Source organism: Rosa rugosa, chromosome 3 (genome assembly GCF_958449725.1).
Source record: "Rosa rugosa chromosome 3, drRosRugo1.1, whole genome shotgun sequence".
Taxonomy (NCBI): domain Eukaryota; kingdom Viridiplantae; phylum Streptophyta; class Magnoliopsida; order Rosales; family Rosaceae; genus Rosa; species Rosa rugosa.
The window spans coordinates 5,185,422-5,207,557 of record NC_084822.1 but is presented as its reverse complement, the minus strand read 5'-3'; the positions used below and the strand labels follow the sequence as shown (position 1 = coordinate 5,207,557).

At 38.6% G+C, this 22,136-nt stretch overlaps 5 protein-coding genes and 2 long non-coding RNA genes across 12 annotated transcripts; 5 read left to right on the top strand and 2 right to left on the bottom strand.

The window, feature by feature from the left end:
• Positions 1-676: 676 nt before the first annotated feature.
• On the bottom strand, positions 677-3,379 carry LOC133739800 (uncharacterized). Its single transcript, XR_009860825.1, has 3 exons — positions 3,139-3,379; positions 1,243-1,305; positions 677-984 (listed from the first exon to the last, which is right to left on the bottom strand). It is a non-coding gene; the product is annotated as an uncharacterized LOC133739800 (long non-coding RNA).
• Positions 3,380-3,515: 136 nt separating this feature from the next.
• Positions 3,516-5,508, top strand: LOC133739797 (F-box/FBD/LRR-repeat protein At1g13570-like). 3 transcript variants are annotated; one of them, XM_062167607.1, is made up of 5 exons: positions 3,517-3,656; positions 3,760-4,056; positions 4,147-4,592; positions 4,708-4,863; positions 4,977-5,508. In XM_062167607.1, exons 2-5 carry the CDS (start codon positions 3,798-3,800, stop codon positions 5,256-5,258), a joined length of 1,143 nt encoding a protein of 380 aa, XP_062023591.1. In that variant the 5' UTR covers positions 3,517-3,656; positions 3,760-3,797; the 3' UTR covers positions 5,259-5,508. The 3 variants fall into 3 exon arrangements, with proteins under 3 accessions (XP_062023592.1, XP_062023591.1, XP_062023590.1); XM_062167608.1 differs by having other exon boundaries at positions 3,516-3,656; positions 3,760-4,592; positions 4,966-5,213; XM_062167606.1 differs by having other exon boundaries at positions 3,760-4,592.
• Positions 5,509-7,016: 1,508 nt separating this feature from the next.
• LOC133739794 (UDP-glucose flavonoid 3-O-glucosyltransferase 7-like) lies at positions 7,017-8,850 on the top strand. The gene has a single exon (XM_062167599.1). It carries the CDS (start codon positions 7,130-7,132, stop codon positions 8,579-8,581), a length of 1,452 nt encoding a protein of 483 aa, XP_062023583.1. The 5' UTR covers positions 7,017-7,129; the 3' UTR covers positions 8,582-8,850.
• A 1,985-nt stretch (positions 8,851-10,835) lies between these two features.
• LOC133738175 (F-box/FBD/LRR-repeat protein At1g13570-like) lies at positions 10,836-12,993 on the top strand. Of its 3 annotated transcripts, none has more exons than XM_062165634.1 (4): positions 10,836-10,992; positions 11,092-11,961; positions 12,049-12,204; positions 12,339-12,993. In XM_062165634.1, exons 2-4 carry the CDS (start codon positions 11,128-11,130, stop codon positions 12,651-12,653), a joined length of 1,305 nt encoding a protein of 434 aa, XP_062021618.1. In that variant the 5' UTR covers positions 10,836-10,992; positions 11,092-11,127; the 3' UTR covers positions 12,654-12,993. The 3 variants fall into 3 exon arrangements, with proteins under 3 accessions (XP_062021618.1, XP_062021619.1, XP_062021617.1); XM_062165635.1 differs by having other exon boundaries at positions 10,851-10,992; positions 11,097-11,961; XM_062165633.1 differs by having other exon boundaries at positions 10,872-11,961.
• Positions 12,994-13,445: 452 nt separating this feature from the next.
• LOC133739798 (F-box/FBD/LRR-repeat protein At1g13570-like) lies at positions 13,446-16,151 on the top strand. Of its 2 annotated transcripts, XM_062167610.1 has the most exons (5): positions 13,446-13,607; positions 13,719-14,543; positions 14,662-14,817; positions 14,925-15,229; positions 15,576-16,151. In XM_062167610.1, the coding sequence occupies exons 2-4, from the start codon at positions 13,749-13,751 to the stop codon at positions 15,204-15,206; spliced, it is 1,233 nt and encodes a 410-aa protein (XP_062023594.1). In that variant the 5' UTR covers positions 13,446-13,607; positions 13,719-13,748; the 3' UTR covers positions 15,207-15,229; positions 15,576-16,151. The 2 variants fall into 2 exon arrangements, with proteins under 2 accessions (XP_062023594.1, XP_062023593.1); XM_062167609.1 differs by lacking the exon at positions 15,576-16,151 and having other exon boundaries at positions 14,925-15,568.
• A 66-nt stretch (positions 16,152-16,217) lies between these two features.
• On the bottom strand, positions 16,218-18,801 carry LOC133739804 (uncharacterized). Its single transcript, XR_009860826.1, has 3 exons — positions 18,685-18,801; positions 16,857-16,948; positions 16,218-16,632 (listed from the first exon to the last, which is right to left on the bottom strand). It is a non-coding gene; the product is annotated as an uncharacterized LOC133739804 (long non-coding RNA).
• Positions 18,802-19,838: 1,037 nt separating this feature from the next.
• Positions 19,839-21,748, top strand: LOC133739799 (F-box/FBD/LRR-repeat protein At1g13570-like). Its single transcript, XM_062167611.1, has 4 exons — positions 19,839-19,970; positions 20,074-20,898; positions 21,014-21,169; positions 21,277-21,748. Exons 2-4 carry the CDS (start codon positions 20,104-20,106, stop codon positions 21,556-21,558), a joined length of 1,233 nt encoding a protein of 410 aa, XP_062023595.1. The 5' UTR covers positions 19,839-19,970; positions 20,074-20,103; the 3' UTR covers positions 21,559-21,748.
• The last annotated feature ends 388 nt before the right edge of the window (positions 21,749-22,136 follow it).

Sequence of the window (22,136 nt, the reverse complement as noted above, 5' to 3'; positions counted from 1 at the left end):
TCCGATTGGGCCTAAAACTGAGCAGGCTCGACCCTAGTATCGCTCCTTGCTTGGCGAATTCATGGCCAAGACCAATAATATAGCTCAGTAGGGTGAGAGGAATTTTCGACCAGTAAAAAGGAGGCAAGATACTGTTTTGGGGGTGCAGTTGCGATCAAATCGATTGGAAATTTCCAGCTTAATTCAGAGATGGATACAAGAAAGGAAAGACAATCATTAGGTAAAAGCCAAATTGAATTACAATAATTAAACATGGAGATTTGGTACTCAGATTCGAAGCAATAGATTATGAAGGGCCAGCAATATTAAAGGCTTGCTTGGTAGCACCCGTCGATCTTCATCATCTTCTGAACTCCTGTAACTGTTCTGGTTTGAGTTTGTGAGTTAGGGTGCAAAAGCTGAAGATGTTGAAATTAGCAATTTGCCAGATGATGTCACGAAAAAGATTGTATCACATTTACCACTTAGGGAGGCAACAAGAACAAGCGTCTTGTCCAGTAAGTGGAAGTACAAATCGGCTATGCTTCAAGATCTAGTGTTTGATGATAAGTGTCTCTCGACTCAAAGCCGTACAACCTCTGTGAACGTTGTTGATCATGTGCTCTTTATATAGATCCTCTAGTACCAACACCAAGCCATGATGTATTGATCTATGGGTGACTCATCTATAGGAAACTCTATCAAACAGTTCATACTTTATCCGTGGACATCAAGTTGTTGCAACATGCCATCATGTTTGTTCTCTTGCCAAGATATGGTTTGTTTAGAGTCATATAGGTAGGTGTCTGCTAAGCCCTCCGTCCACATTCAGAGGCTTCAGGACTTTGAAGTACCTAACCATTTGTGGTTGAAAATTTGATTTCTTGTAGTCCTCTGGTTAAGAGATTAACAGCGCGACATTGTGATGGTTTCACCAATCTCAAGATTGATGCACTTCGTTACTTTGTCTCAAGTTGTGGTTGAAAATTTGATTTCTTGTAGTCCCTGCAGCAGAGGTCAAGTAGGTAAGACATTGGAACAAATTTTCACAATCTCATTTGTTAGCATGGTTAATTGAAATTTTCTTTTTCAAATCTTATAAATGCACATGCCTGAAAAGGAAGAGTCTTAGAAATTCAATGCTTGCAATTGAAAACATTTATAGTGCAAATAGCTAAGCCTCGAAAACAAAATTATTTGATAGATAGATGCAAATAACAGTTTACATAATACAAAAAACTCATTTTACACTAAAATACTCACTCTTCAAGCATTGAATAAATGCGTCTCTGGAAATTTCTATTTTCTTCTCCATGGTCATAGTAGCTGCAGTGCAACACATTAACATTTCCAACTTAAAGGATGTACAATTTTTAGTCAGTAACTTTAATTTGAGAACAAAGGAATCTCTGTCAAAGTAACTCTTAATGTAAGCAAAAAAGGAAGAGCAATCATTGGAAATGGGAAAGAAAAATGAAAGAAAGAAAAAAAGAAATGGAGACGTAAAGAAAGACCAGCAAGAACTGCTCTAAGAGGCAAGTATTTCAAACACAGTATCAAGAGGAAAGTATTGTGAAAAACATGTATCTATAGCACAATCTCCGATTGAAGCAATACATGTCTACAAAGTTTCCAGAGGCATTGATTGACTAGTAACGTATGTGGATAGATCTGTCATGAAATATCATCGCACATGCCAGTTGAAAGACATTCCTGACCACGATTATTGTTTGGAAGAAGGACGGGAGGGGAAGGGATTGGGTTAAAGACTTAAAGGTGGGGGCGCCCAAGAGCAAACCTTTCATTGAATACAAAGAAGAATGACCCAAATCTGGGAAATTCCTATCAATGACATGATCTCGGATTCTGATGGAATATGCCTTCTAATCCAGCTAGTTATACAGAAATGAATCAAATAGCTAGCTAGGAATTCAGAATCTCGAACTAGTTCCAATTTCACAACCACATCCGAGAAATTCCAGTACTCAAAATTAGATCAAAAGGGTATTAGTATTACAAAAGAATCATATTCACTTCAAATTTAAAGATACAGCATCAAGTTTGATACGCTAATATGAACAGTGAAATAGGAACAATAGGATCAAATTAAGTTTGTAGTCAATCTAATCCCCAGGTCTAACAGAAACCGCAGAACAAGTAATCAAGTAAGGTCTCAGTGCAGGCAACGCAGCAAGAACAACTGCATATATCCACGTACTAGCCAAGAAAGAAGTGAAGCCGAGACTCGTAAGGTCAGTCCTCTTACTTCAAGAGATTGACCAGAAAAGAAATGTTGCAGACGATAACATTTCAAGACCAGTAGATGGGGAAGATGATATCAGGATCCCCATCAATAAATCATTCTTGTCTGCTCTTCTCACGAGGAGACATAATTTGTGCATACTGTGTACTAGTAAATAACTGACTACAATACACAAAGGAAGAAGAAGTTCTTGAGCATCGTGAAACATTAGGATTTCCACTGTGACTAGATGAGCAATGTACCATTGCATACATTAGGTTTGTATTTGAAATCAAGCTATTAGCGAACATAAACACAGCAAGGCTATACAATATAAACGAGCTCCTGAGACTGTATAGAGAAAAGTGTGTTGATCCATATATCCCTGTTTTTTTTTGGTCTGAAATACTATATATAATTCGACTTCTAACGAGCAAAGGACTAACTTGCTGATTTATCTATACTAAGGTTTCGTATCGGACACCATGGACTCGTCATACAAAGAACAAAAAAATCATTACCTACGGAACCATCTTCCTAATCATATCCACTATCAAATTCAATCACAGAGATATACAACATCATCAAGACAATCCAAATATCTGGGATGCAACTCGTCACAAGCTTGGTGTGTATGATTCTCCAAAAACAGTTCTCCAAAAACCCAAACCCAAAATGAGGCATTTGCAGCTAACCCAGTTGCAGAAATCACAGAAACCATAATTCAAATGAAAGAAACACAAGCCAGCTGTCAATGTAATCAAATTAGATAACAGAACCATAAACACAGATTAAGAATTATAAAGTATACTAATACCTAACCATGGATCGATCAAATTAGAGATGAAAAGATCCAAAACTCAACGATCAAACCCAAGAATACAAAGAGAAACGAAAGCCCAAGGTGGAGATCGAACCTGGAGATCAGCGATGTAAGAAGAAGAGAGAGCGAGAAACCGAGACGTTTGGTAGTCGCCGTTCTCCGCCTGTTGAGGGAGATGTATTAACACAAATCCCGTCTAATGGTCCGCTCTTAAAATCCCAGTAATTCAAGTCCCTAAAAAGAGGAATTTTCCCACATGGGATTTTCAGTCCCACCGAAATGTCACCTCCCCTCATATTATCGCTCATCCAAACAGCACTGAGAAATGCTTACAACGAGGCAAACATACCACGACAATCAAAACTTAAAATATTTTAAATGTGTTCCGAATTCATTTTTATTTATTAAAATAAAATATTTAAAAAGTCAAAACACCTCATTACATTACATGTTTACTGATTGAGAAACCTACCAACCACTTAGCCGTATGTAAGAATCTCTCACAACAAATAATTCCAAACAGTACAAGAACACTCAAGAGTAAAGTAAGAGTCCCGGACATAACTAGATCTAGACGAAGCTCTGCCAAGATCAGGGGTCATCATCAGTTAGGTATGTTCTAATTCCTTTGATATCAAGCAATATATTCAGAATAATTCCTAGCTACATCATGTTTGACTGTTCTCCCAAATATATGTTCCTTCCTCCTTTGCAGTGATCAAGTATTCAATTTAGGGTGTGCTGGTACTGAAAATGGAGTTGGATAGACTTAGCAGTTTACCAGATGATGTTACAGAAAAGATTTTATCAGGTTTGCCGCTTAAGGAGGCAGTAAGGACAAGTATTTTATCCAGAAAGTGGAGGTACAAATCGAACATGCTTCAAACTCTAGTGTTTCATGATAGCTGTGTTTCGACTCAAAGTCATCCAACCTACAGCTTTGCGAATATTGTTGATCATGTACTCTTACTCCATAAAGGTCCCATACAAACGTTCCAGCTTTTTTTCAGAGGTACGCTAGCCACTAGGGATATAGATCGATGGATTTTTCACCTATCCAGAAACCCTGTCATCAAAGTGATGATACTTGACAATTTTGTAGGGGACATCTACAACATTCCGTCATGTTTGTTTTCTTTTCAAGATATCGTTCATTTAGAGTTATACAGGTGTTTGCTAAACCCTCCTTCCACATTCAAAGGCTTTGGCAGCTTGAAGAGCCTTGATCTTTGGTCTGTTACTTTGGCCCAAGATGTGTTTGACAACTTGATTGGTTGCAGTCCTCTGCTTGAGATATTGAAATTGCAAAACTGTGATGGTTTCACCAATCTCAAGATTGATGCACCGAAGCTCTGGTTTATTTACATACAAGGGGCTTTTCAAGATTTTAACCTCGTGGGTTCCTCAAATCTTGTGGATGCTACCTTTGATTTGCAGGTCATTGTTGATCAAAGAGGGAATTGTAGTAGTTTTGGGAATTTGCTCAAGTTTTTTGATCACCAGCCGCCTCATATTCGAAGGCTCACAATAAAGAGGAACTTTCTAAAAGTAATGATTTTGACTGGGAAGTTTCATAAGTGATTTAGTGATCATTGACATTGCCATAGGAATTTGACCATATTCATTGATATGTTGTTAATTTGCTGCTTACATTCTGCTGCAGTACTTGTCTATTGGTGCCTTGCCAGAGAAGCTCCCTAAACCATGCCAATATCTCAATTTTCTTTCTTTAGACATGAACTTTGACAATCCGGATGAAATTTCAACTGTCTTATGCCTTCTGAGAAGCTCTCCTGCTCTACAAGAACTGAAAATTTTGGTTAGTTTTTTTATGCCGAGTAAAGAATTTCTACCATAAAATATTTTAATTAGTTTTGACAGCTATATATGTTGTCAAAACTTCCTGATTTTGATGCTACAGAGCTCTTGTAGGTGGACCCTGAAAAGGATCACGCTGCTGTGGGAGAAGTGGAATCTTGTTTATATGACAACTACAACTGTGCATACACTCAACTGCGGCTTGTGGAAGTAACCAAGATCTCTGGTGTAAAAGCTCAACTAGATTTCATCGAATCTCTGCTTCTAAGTTCACCTGTGCTTGAGAGAATGACTGTTCAACCTGCTTCTGTCGATGGTTTTTTGAAGCTAGTAAAAGATTTACTTCTGTTTAAACGTGATTCAAAGCGTGCAGAGATAATGGTTTTGGACCCATAATTCATGAATGAGAGTTGCACCAGCTGAGAGGACTTTCTTGAAGAATTGAATGTAGGCTTGGAGTTGTACAGTTTGCTAGCTATTAGTCTTTATGTATGATGTATGTCTGTTTGTTAAGAAAAGTTCTCATGTTTTCCATCCAAATTTCCACCGTCTGTGTGAAATTTGCTTGTCAATTGTTGTGCATGTTAAGAACATTTTCTTTCGATATGCAAGTTCTGAACAGAATTCATCTTTCTATGGGTTTAAATCTACAACATACAAATAATTGTTGACAACTAATTGAAGAAATGATGCATGTGAAGTATGGTATCATATCTTTGATTCATATCTAACAATTAAAAGCAAACGCCTTCGCATGCAGGAGCTCTAGACGCATGCGGAGGCGCAGCACCAAGAACTTGTAGTCCAGTCCAGGTCGAACTCGGTTTGGGCCAAAAACCGAGCAGGCTCGACCCTGCTTTCTCAAAAAATTATGTGCCACTTAATATCACTCCTTGCCTGGTAAATTCATGGCCAAGACCTATAGTATAGCTCAGTAGCAATTTTTCTTGTAATTAAGAGATATTTTCGACCAGTAGAAAAGGGAGCCAATAAGATATGCGGTTCCGATCAAATTGATTGAAAATCCCCAACTTAAATCAGAGATGGATACAAGAAAGGAAAGAAGATCATTGGGGATTTCAATTACAATTAAACATGGAGATTTAGTACTCGGATTCGAAGTAATAGAAAAAGAAGGGCTAGCAATATTAAAGACGTGCTTGGTATATGTCTGTCGCTCTTCATCATCTTCTGAACTCTTGTAACTGTTCTGGTTTGAGTTAGTGAGTACGTTAGGGTGCAAATGTTGGATAGAATTAGCAATCTGCCAGATGATGTCACAGAAAATATTGTATCACGTTTGCCGCTTAGGGAGGCAACAAGAACAAGTGTCTTGTCCAGCAAGTGGAGGTACAAATCGCGCGGCTATGCTTCAAGATCTAGCGTTTTGATGATAAGTGTCTCTCGACTCAAAGCCGTACAACCTTTGTGAACGTTGCTGATCATGTACTCTTACTTCATATTGGCCCCCTACGCAAGTTCAAGCTTTATTATATAGATCCTCTAGTACCAACACCAAGTCATGATATAGATCGATGGGTGACTCATCTATCAAGAAATTCTATCAAACGGTTAATACTTTATCCGTGGACATCGAGTCGTTACCACATGCCATCATGTTTGTTCTCTTGCCAAGATATGGTTTGCTTAGAGTTATAGTTGTTTGCAAAGCCCTCCGTCCACATTCAGAGGCTTCAGGAATTTGAAGTACCTAACCATTTTCTATGTTACTTTGTCTGAAGCTGTGGTTGAAAATTTGATTTCTTGTAGTCCGCTGCTTAAGAGATAACTGCGAGATATTGTGATGGTTTTGAGATTGGTGCACCAAATCTCGAGTATATTAACATTTTAGGTGTTTTTGAAGACGTTAACCTTGTGAATACCTCTAATCTTGCTTCAATTGATTTGGACATCAAGGTCGACCAAATACGGGGTCTGGGGACTTCTAGCAATTTGGTCAAGGCATTTAATCATCTACCTCACATTCAAAGGCTCAATTCGGTGGAAGGTGAAAATATCTTTTTTGCTGAGATGGTGACCCATTCCAGGTGGAGACCGGCTCACATGCATGTTCATTTTCATCGACCCATAGGAAACAGAAAGCCAACACTATGGGTGGATGAGAATAGAGATTAGAGATTACAGATCAAAATGCTTTTTAATATATATTGGGGCTGTAGTTAAGCCCTTAGCCTAAAGCCATTATCATTTTCTTGTTCAACATCAGTGTCATCATCTTCAACTCTCTGCTGTCTATCGATCACTCCATGGAAACTAAATCTTGTGAGCAGCTTAATATCTTGTTCTTCCCATACATGGCTCAAGGCCACATTATACCCCTCACAGATATAGCCAAATTATTTTCGTCTCGTGGTGTGAAATCGACCATAATAACCACTCCGCTCAATGCACCATTCATTACCAAAGCAACCCAAAGAAGCAAAAGTACTTTGGGATTTGATCAGAAAATTGAACTTATTCTCATCAAGTTCCCATCTGCTGAAGTTGGGTTGCCTGAGGAATGCGAGAGGGCTGATTTGATCACAAAACCAGAGATGGAAGGAAAGTTCTTCACAGCCACGCGTTTGCTTGAACCACAGCTCGAGCAGATTTTGGACCAACATCGACCTCATTGCCTTGTTGCTGATTTGTTTTTTCCTTGGGCTACAGATGTTGCTGCCAAATTTGGAATTCCAAGGCTATATTTTCATGCAACCGGATTGTTCCCTTTATGTGCTGCATTTAGTCTGATGATACATCAACCTCAGAAGAAAGTGTTATCCGAAACTGAACCCATTGTTATTCCTGGTCTCCCAGATGAGATCAAGATGACAGGAAACCAAATGGCGGATTTTTTAAAGCTAGATGATGAAGCAGAACTTAGCAGGTTCTGGAAAGCGGCCTTAGAGTGTGAGAAAAAGAGCTATGGGGTCATTGTTAACAGCTTCTATGAACTTGAACCAGATTATGCTGATCATTACAGGAAGGTGTATGGGAGGAAGACGTGGCATATTGGCCCGGTTTTCCTATTTGACAAGCCAGCAAAAGATATGGCCGCTGCTGAGCAACACCAGTGCTTGAAATGGCTTGATTCTAAGAAACCCAATTCAGTTGTATATGTATGTTTCGGAAGCATGATCAACTTTGCTGATTGTCAGCTCCTAGAAATTGCAGCAGGCCTTGAGGCTTCTGGACAGGACTTCATTTGGGTTGTGAAGAAACAAAAGAAAGAGATAGAAGAGTGGTTGCCTAAAGGATTTGAAAAGAGAATGGAAGGTAAGGGACTGATTATAAGAGATTGGGCTCCTCAAGTGCTGATTCTTGAGCATGAAGCAGTAGGAGCTTTTCTCTATCATTGTGGGTGGAACTCATTCCTTGAAGGAGTCTCTGCTGGGCTACCGATGATCACCTGGCCGGTGTCTGCTGAAAACTTTTACACGGAGAAGCTAGTGACGCAGATACTCCGTGTTGGAGTTGCTATTGGTGCTGAAAAATGGGTTTCATTTGTGGATGCAAGTTTGAAGAGTGAGGCCAGTGTGAAGAGGGAGGCCATAGAGAAGGCGGTGACAAGAATCATGGAGGGTGATGACGCAGAGGAAATGAGAAACAGAGCTAAAGCGCTTGGAGAGATGGCAAGCAGGGCTGTTGAAGAAGGTGGTTCATCTTTCTCGGATTTAACTTCTCTAATTGAAGAGTTGAGGACCCTTAATGGATCTTGATTTTCTTCGGGACTAAATGGCGAGAAAGAAACATTGCCCCTAGTAATCCTCTGCTACCCACTGCAACTAAATCATCACCTCCCCAAGTTTTTAAATTGTTGTTTGGCAATTATCCTAGCGTTGGTTTATTGAAAAATAAGATATAGTTTCTAACTTTCTCCAACAACAAGAAACAGCGTTGTGATTTAACAATTACTGCAATGGTTATAATTATAAACAAATTGGAAAAAAAATTGTAAAACACTTTACACAAATTTCATTTAGAAAAATTTTATGGTACCGATACATCAAATACACTTAGTTAAATATAGGGGAAAATTTCGCAAACAGTACACCAAGTAAAGGCCACTAATAATTCTTATACACAAAGTTTCAAACCAAACATTTCGGTACACGAAATCTGAAACTTTACCCACTATCAGTACACGACGTCAATTTTTGACACCAAAATGTCCATTATGCCCTCAGTTCTTTTTTTTTATAATAATTTTTTTTTTCTGTTATTTTTTTTTTCTTCTCTTCTTCTCCGCGTCTTTTTCTTTCCGGTTTCTCTCTTCTGTTATTTTTTTCTTTTCTTCCTCTCTTCTTCTTCGCGATTTCTGGTTCTCTGCTCTGTTCTTCTGCGTAGCAGGTGGGCTGGAAGGGAGGAGGCCGGAAGGAGGATCTGGAGGTCTGGCCGGTGAGGTGAAACTGGTGAGGTGTGGCCGGTCTGGACGGTGAGATGAGACCGGTGAGGTGAGGCCCGTGGGTTTGGCCGGCGGTAGTGCTGGGATGCAGGAGCCGTGCGCTGCAGGTGGGATCTACGCAGGCGGGTGAGCAGACGCGGGCTGCAAGGATGCTGGGGCTGCTGCAGTACGTCGAAGGCGTGCTGCTGGTGGCTGGAGGCCGCGCAGATGGGGCTGGGCACTGTGGTGCTTGGCCGGCCTAGGGAGAATTTTTTTTTTTTATTGGTGGCGGCAGAAAAAGAAGGAAGAAGGAAGAAGAAATTAATAAAACCGAAGGAAAAAAAAATTATTAAAAAAAAAAAAGATCTGAGGGCATAATGGACATTTTGGTGTCAAAAATTGACGTCGTGTACTAATAGTGGGTCGAGTTTCAGATTTCGTGTACCGAAATGTTTGGTTTGAAACTTTGTGTATAAGAATTATTAGTGGCCTTTACTTGGTGTACTGTTTGCGAAATTTTCCCTAAATATAGAGGTAAACTAATTTGATACAAAAGTGAAGTAGTCACAAACTAGCGTACTAATTTGTGAAGTCAGTCTACATATCAAATTTTATTGTACTTCATGATTTGATGTTATGGACCTTTCTGAATGCCCGCCAAATGATTAGAGGAGTTATCTTTGGAGAATTGAAGTCATGTCGGATAACGATTACAATTTCAATTTACTCAACTGTGACTTGTGAAAATAACCAAGATTTCTGGTGCAAAAGCTGAATTAGATATCATCAAATCTCTACTTTTAAGTTCATTGGTTCTTGAGAGAATGACCATTAAGCCTCATGTCTATTGTTCTTCAGAACTAGCACGTGAAAGATTTGCTTCGGTTTAGGCGCTCGTCAATGCGTTGGGAGATAATGTTCTTGGATATGTAATTCGTCAATGATAGCAGCAGCTAACAACATTTGCTTATAGAGATGAATATGAGGCTTGGAGTAGTTGTACTCTTTGGTACTAGTCTTTATGTTTAATTGTTTGAGACATATTTTAACAATTTCTATCAAAAGTTCCACCGTCATTATTTAGTTGAAATGTTCTTATTAAGGATGTGTCACATGTTCGGTTTTTAAAAAAAAAGGTCAAATCAAAATTTTGAAAATATAAAATTGATAACTATACTATTGTCTAGCCTGACAGAAGGCCATGCGCCTTAAATATAGCCCTAATATACTAGTTTATGTAATTCCAAAATATTTATTCTAGAGAAAAAATTGCTAAATTTAGTTGTCAAGTAATTTGCCAAGGTTGATGAATAAAAAAAATGTCAAAGAATATGATTAATCAAAATTTGAAAAGTAATAATTTGTTGACTAAACTCATACACTTCTGGGCGATAATCTTTAGGGCTTGAATTCAAATACGGGTAGGACATGCAGTAGGACATGCAGTGAGTCTAGCTCCACCGAACGCCATGACGTCAGCCACGTTATCCCTTGGGCCGAGCTGGCAACCAGCAACCGTGGGTGGGTCAGTTTTTGGGTCAAAAATTTGACCTCCCAAAGTGACCTGGGTCACCTTTCTTGACGGGCTTCTGTTTTTGTGGGTGGAAGCCGAAAATGGCTTGGGCTTGCTGATGCTAGAAGGCACCGGTGAAGAAGGCAAAGCGTCATACAAGATTACAATCACAGGAGAAGAAGAACAGTCGAAGGTAGATTCTGAGACAGGGCGAGATCTGGACGAAGCTCCAGGTATGTTCTAACTCCTTTGATGTATGTATTCCGAAGAACACTCTTAGATAGATGATCATGTTTGTTGTATTGTACCCAACTATATATACCTTACTCCAGTGTAGTGATCGAGTTAAGAGTCTGCTGATACCGAAAATGGAGATGGATAGAATTAGCAGTTTACCAAATGATGTCACAGAAAAGATTTTGTCATGTATGCCGCTTAGGGACGCAGTGAGGACAAGTGTTTTATCCAGCAAGTGGAGGTACAAGTCGGCCATGCTTCAAGATCTAGAATTTGATGAGTGTGTCTGGAGAAGAAGCCAAGATTGGGAGTTTCATGATGATGATTATCAAATCCACACCTTTGGGAACATGATTGATCATGTGCTCTTAGTTCATATTGTCCCCATACGCAAGTTCAAGCTATGCTGTACTATGGATGAGGTAGCCACTAGAGATATTGATCGATGGATGACCCATCTATCAAGAAACTCTATCAAAGAGTTGACAATTAAGCTTTGGGTAGACCATGAATACAACATTCCATTCTCTCTGTTTTCATGTCAAGGTCTTTCTCACTTAGAGTTACTCAAGTGTTTGCTCAAACCTCCGTCAACCTTCAAAGGGTTCAAGAGTTTGAAGAGTCTTCAACTCCACGCTGTTGACGTGGCCCAAGATGCGTTTGATAATTTGGTTCGTTGCAGTCCTCTGCTTGAGAGATTAACATTGCGATATTGTGACGGTGTCACCAATCTCATAATTGATGCACCAAATCTCCAATATGTGCACGTTTTAGGTGTCTTTAATGTCATTAACCTTGAGAATGCTTCAAGTATTACTGAGGCTGAAATTTGTATGATCATCCATAATGACGAAATAGGGGTTCCTGCCAGTTGGATCCCTGCTTGCAATTCTAGCAATTTGCTCAAGATCTTTGATCACCTACCTCATATTCGAAGGCTTGGAATTAAGTGGCGCTTTTTAGAGGTAATGTGATTGCAAATTTTTAACTTGATCTTCAACATTGCCATTTGAATTTAACCATATTTATTGATTTTTTGTGTTCTTCATCAGTATTTGTCTCTGGGCTCTTTGCCAGAAAAGCTCGATAAACCATGTCAATATCTGAACGCTCTTTCTATAGACATATGCTTCGACGATCCGGATGCAATTCCAACTGCTCTATGCCTTCTGAGAAGCTCCCCTGCATTACAAGAGTTAGAAATTGTGGTGAGTTGATTCTGCTGACTTTAAATTTTGTACCAACTTTACTTTAAAATATATAATTAGTTTCAAAAATATGCAATTATTTTAGACAGCTATTTGCCAAAACTTCCAGTGTTAATGCTGTAGACCTTTTGTAGATGGATCGGAGAGAGAAACTCGAAAGGATACACTCTGTTGTCGAAGAAGTGAAGTCTTCTTGTTTGGATGTGAGCTACAATTGCACACTTTCTCAACTTCGACTTGTGAAAATAACTGAAATCTCTGGTGTTAAAGCTGAACTAGATTTCATCAGATTTCTACTTTTAAGTTCACCTCTTCTTGAGAGAATGACTATCACGCCTCCTCGATTTCCTGAGCGTGCTACTGTGGATGGTTTTCCAAAACTAGTAAAAGAGCTACTCCAGTTTAAACGTGAATCAAAGCATGCGGAGATTATTCTCCTGGATCCATAATTCATCAATGAATTGAAGCAGCTAAGAGGTTCTAGACTTCTTGTAGAAATGAATTTGGCTTGTAGTTTTCCCTTTTGGTACAAGTCTAAAGTGTCTTTATATCAAGAATTCCACTGTCATTATTAGTTGAATTTGCTTAAGAAATTATGTATCAGGTTACATTTTCTGTCAAGAGTAATGAAATGTCCGAACCTAGTAAGAAAAGTTTGGGTGTAGTAGCAGTCTCTTTAATGTAATAACAATGTCGGTTCATCATCAGAAACCCTTCTCAGCTTAAATAGATGGTTTCAATGGCTGTGTATCTTTGACATGCAAATAATTGATGAGAAGTCATTGAACAGATGCAGAGCACCTCTTGTTCAGCCAAGGTACCAATGCACTTTCCATATATGTATTCTCCTTAGAGCTGACCACGACGACTCCATTACTCAATTAATGGAGTACTAGAAAATATTTTTCGTATATGACGTGTGAAATTTGGCTAGCTGCTACTCAATTAATTTTAGTAATAGAAGGAACATCTGTAGCTATTTCCTTACTATTTCGATCGAGCTCTAGATTCCCAATACACTTTGAACATCTGGGCTTATGTTCATCGACGTTGCAACAATGCAGCTAACCATGAGTTCGTTCTTGTATCCTAGATTCAAAAACCCTTAAATGAATCAAAATAACTCAAACACAAGCATCCGATTAAAGTATAATAGCAAATTTCATTTGGACTCTGTCTCTATTTTTTTTAAGCCCAAAAGGCCAGGGCAGGAAAACAGCTCACTAGGAAATAAAAGGACGAGCACCTTATCGGATGCTTAGGTAAAAGCAAAGAAAAGCCAAAACACCCTACAGTACGAAGTTACAAACACGGGAGAACAAGAACAGTCAAAAGTAAAGTAAGGCTCCCGGACATAACTAGATCTAGACGAAGCTCTGCAAGAGATCCGGGTCATCACTTAGGTATGTTCTAATTCCTTTGATGTATATATATCAAGCAGTATATTCAGAATAATTCCTAGCTACATCATGTTCGAGTGCTTTCCCAAATATATATTCGTTCCTCCTTCGCAGTGATCAAGTTAGGGTGTGCTGGTACTGAAGATGGAGTTGGATAGAATTAGCAGTTTACCAAATGAGGTTACAGAGAAGATTTTGTCACGTTTGCCGCTTAAGGAGGCAGTAAGGACAAGTATTTTATCCACAAAGTGGAGGTACAAATCAGAAATCCTTCAAGATCTAGTGTTTGATGACCGGTGTGTCTCGACTCAAAGTCATCCAACCTGCAGCTTTGTGAATATTGTTGATCATGTACTCTTACTTCACACGGGCCCCATACGCAAGTTCAAGCTTTCTCGCAGAGATGAGCTAGCCACTAGAGACATGGACAGATGGATATTGCATCTATCGAGAAACCCTGTCATCAAAGAGATGATACTTGAGATTTGGAAAGGGAATCCCTACAGCGTTCCATCATGTTTGTTTTCTTGTCAAGATATCATTTACTTAGAGTTATACAGGTGTTTGCTAAACCATCCGCGGTCCACATTCAAAGGCTTCAGGAGTTTGAAGACCCTTGATTTGGAGAATGTTACTATTATCCAAGATGTGTTTGAGAACTTGATTGATTGCAGTCCTCTGCTTGAGATATTGTACTTGCGAAATTGTGATGGTTTCACCAATCTCAAGATTGATGCACCGAAGCTCTGGTTTATTTACATTAAAGGGGTTTTTGAAGATGTCAACCTTGCGAAGACCTCAAATCTTGCTCAAGTTTCAATTCAGTTGAATGTCAAGGTCGACCAAAGACGGGGTCCTGGTAGTTCTGGCAATTTTCTCAAGTTTTTTTATCACCAGACTCATATTCAAAGGCTCACTATAAACAGGAACTTTTTAAAGGTAATGGATTTTCCTGAAAGGTTCACAAATTATTTAACCATCATTGATGTTGCCATTGGAATTTGACCATAATCACTTGGTAATTAGTATGCTATTTTCTTCTTGAACTCTGCTGCAGTATTTGTTTATCGGTGCATTGCCAGAAAAACTTCCCAAACCATGTCAGTATATGAATTTTCTTTCTGTCAACATAAGCTTTGATGATTCGGATGAAATTTCAACTGTACTATGCCTTCTGAGTAGCTCCCCTGCTCTACGAGAACTAGAAATTTTGGTTAGTTTATTTCTGCCGAGTTAAATATTTCTACTATAAACATTTTAATTAGTTCGACAGCTATTTTGTCAAAACTTCAAGATTTTGATGCTATAAAGCTCTTGTAGGTGGACCCTGAAAAGGGTCATGCTGCTATGGGAGAAGTGAAATCTTGTTTATATGACAACTACGATTGCACATACACTCAATTGCGGCTTGTGAAAATAACCAAGATCTCCTGTGTAAAAGCTCAACTAGATTTCATCAAATTTCTGCTTCTAAGTTCACCTGTGCTTGAGAAAATGACTGTTCAACCTGCTTCTGTAGATGGTTTTTCAAAGCTATTAAAAGATTTACTTCTGTTGAAGCGCGATTCAAAGCGTGCAGAGATAATGGTATTGGACCCATAATTCATCAATGAGAGTTGCAGCAGGTGAGAGGACTTTCTTGCATGCAGAAATGAATGTGGGCTTGGAGTACAGTTTGCTACTAGTCTTTATATATGATGTCTATATATATGTCTGTTTGCTGAGACAACTTTTTGTATTTTCCATCCAAATTTCCAGAGTTTAAGTATCAATTGTTCTGCATGTTGAGTACATTTTATGTCGATATGCAAGTTGGGAACAGAATTCATCTAATGAAGAATTTCTATTAGTTTGAATCTTTGACATACAAATAATTGATGACAAGTAATTGAATAAATGATGCATGTGAAGTATTGGTATCATATCTTTGATTCATGTCTAATAATTTAAGGCAAACGCCTCCACATGCAGGAGCCGCAGATGCAGAACAATGAACTTGTGTAGCCAAGTCCTGGTCGAACTCGGTTTGGGCCTAAAACCGAGCAGGCTCGACCCTAGTGTGTGTGCCACGTTAATATCGCTCCTTGCTTGGTAAATTCATGGCCAAGACCAATAATATAGCTTAGTGGGGTGAGAGGAATTTTCGACCAGTTAAAAGGAGGCAAGATACAGTTTTGGGGGTGCAGTTGCGATCAAATCGATTGGAAATCTCCAGCTTAATTCAGAGATGGATACAAGAAAGGAAAGACAATCATTAGGTGAAAGCCAAATTGAATTACAATTAAACATGGAGATTTAGTACTCGGATTCGAAGCAATAGATTATGAAGGGCCAGCAGTATTAAAGGCTTGCATGGTAGCACCTGTCGATCTTCATCTTCTGAACTCCTGTAACTGTTCTGGTTTGAGTTAGTGAGTTAGGGTGCAAAAGCTGAAGATGTTGGAATTAGCAATTTGCCAGATGATGTCACGGAAAAGATTGTATCACATTTGCCACTTAGGGAGGCAACAAGAACAAGTGTCTTGTCCGGCTTCAAGATCTAGTGTTTGATGATAAGTGTCTCGACTCAAAGCCGTACAACCTTTGTGAACGTTGTTGATCATGTACTCTTACTTCATACTGACCCCTACGCAAGTTCAAGCTTTATTATATAGATCCTCTAGTACCAACACCAAGTCACGATATTGAATGGGTGACTTATCTATAAGAAACTCTATCAAGCAGTTCATACTTTATCCATGGACATCGAGTCATTACAACATGCCATCATGTTTGTTCTCTTGCCAAGATATGGTTTGTTTAGAGTTATATAGGTAGGTGTTTGCTAAGCCTTCCGTCCACATTCAGAGGCTTCTGGACTTTTAAGTACCTAACCATTTGTGGTTGAAAATTTGATTTCTTGTAGTCCTCTGCTTCAGAGATTAACAGTGCGACATTGTGATGGTTTCAAACTTTCACCAATGTCAAGATTGATGCACTTTGTTACTTTGTCTCAAGTTGTGGTTGAAAATTTGATTTCTTGTAGTCCCTGCAGCAGAGGTAAGTTTGTTAGCATGGTTAATTTAAATTTTCTTTTTGAAATCTTATAAATGCACATGCCTGAAAAGGAAGACAGTCTTAGAAATTCAATGCTTGCAATTGAAAACATTTATAGTGCAAATAGCTAAGCCTCGAAAACAAAATTATTTGATAGATAGATGCAAATAACAGTTTACATAATACAAAAAACTCATTTTACACTAGAATACTCACTCTTCAAGCATTGAATAAATGCGTCTCTGGAAATTTCTATTTTCTTCTCCATGGTCATAGTAGCTGCAAAGTAACACATTAACATTTCCAACCTGAAAGGATGTACAATTTTTAGTCAGTAACTTTAATTTGAGGACAAAGTAACTCTTAATGTAAGCAAAAAAAGGAACAATCATTGGAAATGGGAAAGAAAAATGAAAGAAAGAAAAAAAGAAAATGAGGCGTAAAAAAGACCACCAAGAACTGCTCTAAGAGGCAAGTATTTCAAACACAGTATCAAGAGGAAAGTATTGTGAAAAACATGTATCTATAGCACAATCTCCGATTGAAGCAATACGTGTCTACAAAGTTTCCAGAGGCATTGATTGACTAGTAACATATGTGGATAGATCTGTCAAGAAATATCATCGCACACGCCAGTTGAAAGACATTCCTGACCACAATTATTGTTTGGAAGGACGGGAGGGGAAGGGATTGGGTTAAAGGTGGAGGCACCCACGAGTGAACCTTTCATTGAATACATTCAAGAAGAATGACCCAAATCTGGGAAATCCCTATCAATGACATGATCTCAGATTCTGATGGGATATGCTTTCTAATCCAGCTAGTTATACAGAAATGAATCAAATAGCTAGCTAGGATTTCAGAATCTAGAACTACTTCAAATTGCACAACCACATCCGAGAAATTCCAGTACTCAAAATTAGATCAAAAGGGTATTAGTATTACAAAAGAATCATATTCACTTCAAATTTAAAGATACAGCATCAAGTTTGATATGCTGATATGAACAGTGAAATAGGAACAATAGGATCAAGTTAAGCCTGTAGTCAATCTAATCCCCAGGTCTAACAGAAACCGCAGAACAAGTAGTCAAGTAAGGTCTCGGTGCAGCCCAAGCAGCAAGAACAACTGCATATATCCACGTACTAGCCAAGAAAGAAGTGAAGCTGAGACTTCGTAAGGTCAGTCCTCTTACTTCATGAGATTGACCAGAAAAGAAATGTTGCAGACGATAACATTTCAAGACTAGTAGGTGGGGAAGATGATATCAGGATCCCCATCAATGAATCATTCTTGTTCGCTCTTCTCACGAGGAGCCATAATTTGTGCATACTGTGAACTAGTAAATAACTGACTGCAATACACAAGGGAAGAAGAAGTTCTTAAGCATCGTGAAACATTAGGATTTCCACTGTGACTAGACGAGCAATGTACCATTGCATACATTAGGTTTGTATTTGAAATCAAGCTATTAGTGACCATAAACACAGCAATGGCTATACAATAAAAACGAGCTCCTGAGACTGGATAGAGAAAAGTGTGTTGATCCATTTATCCCTGTTTTTTGGTCTGAAATACTATATATAATTCGACTTCTAACAAGCAAAGGACTAACTTGCTGATTTATCTATACTAAGGTTTCGTATTGGACACCATGGACTTCTCAATACAAAGAACAAAAAATCATTACCTACGGAACCATCTTCCTAATCATATCCACTATCAAATTCAATCACAGAGATATACAATATCATCAAGAAAATCCATATTTCTGGGATGCAACTCATCACAAGCTTGGTGTGTATGATTCTCCAAAAACCCAAACCCAAAATGAGGCATTTGCAGCTAACCCAGTTGCAGAAATCACAGAAACCATAATTCAAATGAAAGAAACACAAGCCAGCAGTCAATGAAATCAAATTACATAACAAAACCATATGAAACCTAACCATGGATCGATCAAATTAGAGATGAAAAGATCCAAAACTCAACGATCAAACCCTAGAATACAAAGAGAAACGAAAGCCCAATGTGGAGATCGAACCTGGAGATCAGCGATGTAAGAAGAAGAGAGAGCGAGAAATCGAGACGTTAGGTATTTGCCGTTCTTAGCGTTCTAGAATTTCGAAGTCATGTATTTAGTCCCTCTCTGTTTTGTTTACCAAACCAGGGATTTTCCACGTGGGATTTTTAGTCCCACCGAAATGTCACCTCCGCCATATTATCCCTCATCCAAACAACATTTAACAAATTCTTACATTTGAGCAAATATATCACGTGGCAGTTGGGAAGTTAAATTAAAATTTAAAAAATTTTAAATGTATAATTAATTTTTTTTTAAATCAAAAAATATTTTAAATTGATCCTTACTTATTAAAATGAAATACCTAAAATATCTTTTGGTATGCTCACTGATTGGGCAGCCCTACCAACCACGTGGTACATTTATCCTACGTAAGAATCACTTACAAACATTATCTTAAATTAATCAAAATAATTACAAAGACAAACATCCGATTAAAGTAAAATCGTTCTTGGAATATCTTTTTTTTTTTTCCAAGCCCAAAAAGCCGGGGTAGGAATTAGGGATGGCAAAAATCCCCAGCGGGGCGGAGCTCCATTGGATACCCGCCCCTAATGGGGGGAGAATTCGGGGACAAATGGGGAATGGGGATGGGGATCCCCAATCCCCGCTATCTAAGATTGGGGATGGGGCGGGGATGGTATTGTGATCCCCATCCCCAAACCCGCCCCAATATATTACATTTTAATTTATTTTTTATAATATAAATAATAAATATATACATTTACTACTTTACTTTAATGGTGTTTTGACTTTTGTACTCACTAAATTATGATTTATGAATTTAATCATGTTTTTAATTTATTTGTTGTAGATTTTGATTTTTAAAAAGGCAATATGAGAAAAAAATATTTTATTTATTAAATTCTTATTGGGGATTTGGGGCGGGTTTGGAGGCTTAGTCCCCAGTGGGGATGGGGACGGGGAGTCCCCAGTGGGGATGGGGACGGGGAATCCCCAATATATTTTTATTGGACATTGGGGCGGGGATGGGGGTAGAGAATGATCCCGGGGATGGGGATGGCATTGTGATCCCCATCCCAACCCGCCCCATTGCCATCCCTAGTAGGAATGAAAGGACGAGCACCTTATCGTATGCTTTAGGTTTAGCAAAGAAAAGCCAAAGCATCACACAGTACAAAAGTTACAAAAACAGGAGAACAAGAACACTCAAAAGTAGAGTAAGAGTCCCGGACATAACTAGATCTAGAAGAAGCTCTGCCAAGATCCGGCTCATCATCAATTGGGTATGTTCTAATTCCTTTGATATCAAGCAATATATTCAGAATAATTCCTAGCTAGATCATGTTTGACTGTTCTCCCAAATATACGTTCCTTCCTCCTTTGCAGTGATCAAGTTAGGGTGTGCTGGTACCGAAAATGGAGTTGGATAGAATTAGCAGTTTACCAAATGATGTTACAGAAAAGATTTTGTCAGGTTTGCCACTTAAGGAGGCAGTAAGGACAAGTATTTTATCCAGAAAGTGGAGGTACAAATCGGACATGCTTCAAGCTCTAGTGTTTGATGATGAGTGTCTCGAGACTCAAAGTCATCCAACCTTCAGCTTTGTGAATATTGTTGATCATGTACTCTTACTCCATAAAGGTCCCATACACAGGTTCCAGCTTTCTTTCAGTGGTAAACTAGCCACTAGGGATATAGATCGATGGATTTTTCACCTATCCAGAAACCCTGTCATCAAAGAGATGATACTTGAGAATTTCGAAGGGGACATCTACAACATTCCATCATGTTTGTTTTCTTTTAAAGATATCGTTCATTTAGAGTTATACAGGTGTTTGCTAAACCCTCCTTCCACATTCAAAGGCTTTGGCAGCTTGAAGAGCCTTGATCTTTTGTTAGTTACTTTGGCCCAAGATGTGTTTGACAACTTGATTGGTTGCAGTCCTCTGCTTGAGATATTGAAATTGCATAGATGTGATGGTTTCACCAATCTCAAAATTGATGCACCGAAGCTCCTGTTTATTTACATAGTAGGGGACGTTGAAGATTTTAACCTCGTGGATTCCTCAAATCTTGTGGATGCTTTCTTTTATTTGCAGGTCATTGTTGATCAAAGAGGGAATTGTTGTAGTTCTGGGAATTTGCTCAGGTTTTTTGATTACCAGCTGCCTCATATTCGAAGGCTCACAATAAAGAGCAACTTTCTAAAAGTAATGGTTTTGAATGGGAAGTTTCATAAGTTATTTTGTGATCATTGACATTGCCATAGGAATTTGACCATATTCATTGATATGTTGTTAATTTGCTGCTTACATTCTGCTGCAGTACTTGTCTATTGGTGCCTTGCCAGAGAAGCTCCCTAAACCATGCCAATATCTCATTTTTCTTTCTTTAGACATGAACTTCGACAATCCGGATGAAATTTCAACTGTCTTATGCCTTCTGAGAAGCTCTCCTGCTCTACAAGAACTGAAAATTTGGGTTAGTTTTTTTCTGCCGAGTTAAGAATTTCTACCATAAAATATTTTAATTAGTTTTGAGCTATGTTGTCAAAACTTCCAGATTTTGATGCTACAGAGCTCTTGTAGGTGGACCCTAAAAAGGATCAAGCTGCTGTGGGAGAAGTGGAATCTTGTTTATATGACAACTACAACTGTGCATATACTCAACTGCGGCTTGTGGAAATAACCAAGATCTCTGGTGTAAAAGCTCAACTAGATTTCATCAAATCTCTGCTTCTAAGTTCACCTTTGCTTGAGAGAATGACTGTTCAACCTGCATCTCTCAATGGTTCTTTTAAGCTCGTAAAAGATTTACTTCTGTTTAAGCGTGATTCAAAGCGTGCAGAGATAATGGTTTTGGACCCATAATTCATGAATGAGAGTTGCACCAGCTGAGAGGACTTTCTTGAATAAATGAATGTAGGCTTCTGTTTAGCCTTTATGTATGATGTATGTCTGTTTGTTAAGAAAAGTTATCATGTTTTCCATCCAAATTTCCACCGTCCAAGTGTGAAATTGGTTATCAATTGTTGTGCATGTTAAGAACATTTTCTTTCGATATGCAAGTTCTCAACAGAATTCATCTTTCTAAGAGTTTAAATCTACAACATACAAATAATTGTTGACAAGTAGTTGAAGAAATGATGCATGTGTCGTATGGTATCATATCTCATAATCAATAGCAAACGCCTCCGGATGCAGGAGCTACAGACACAACACCAAGAACTTGTTTAGCCAAGTCCAGATCGAACTCGGTTTGGGCCAAAAACAGAGCAGGCTCGACCGTGCTTTCTCAAAAAATTTTGTGCCACGTTAATATCACTCCTTGCCTGGTAAATTCATGGCCAAGACCTATAATATAGCTCAGTAGCAATTATTCTTGTAATTAAGAGAAATTTTCGACCAGTAGAAAAGGGAGCCAAGATACAGTTTTGAGGGTGAGATTC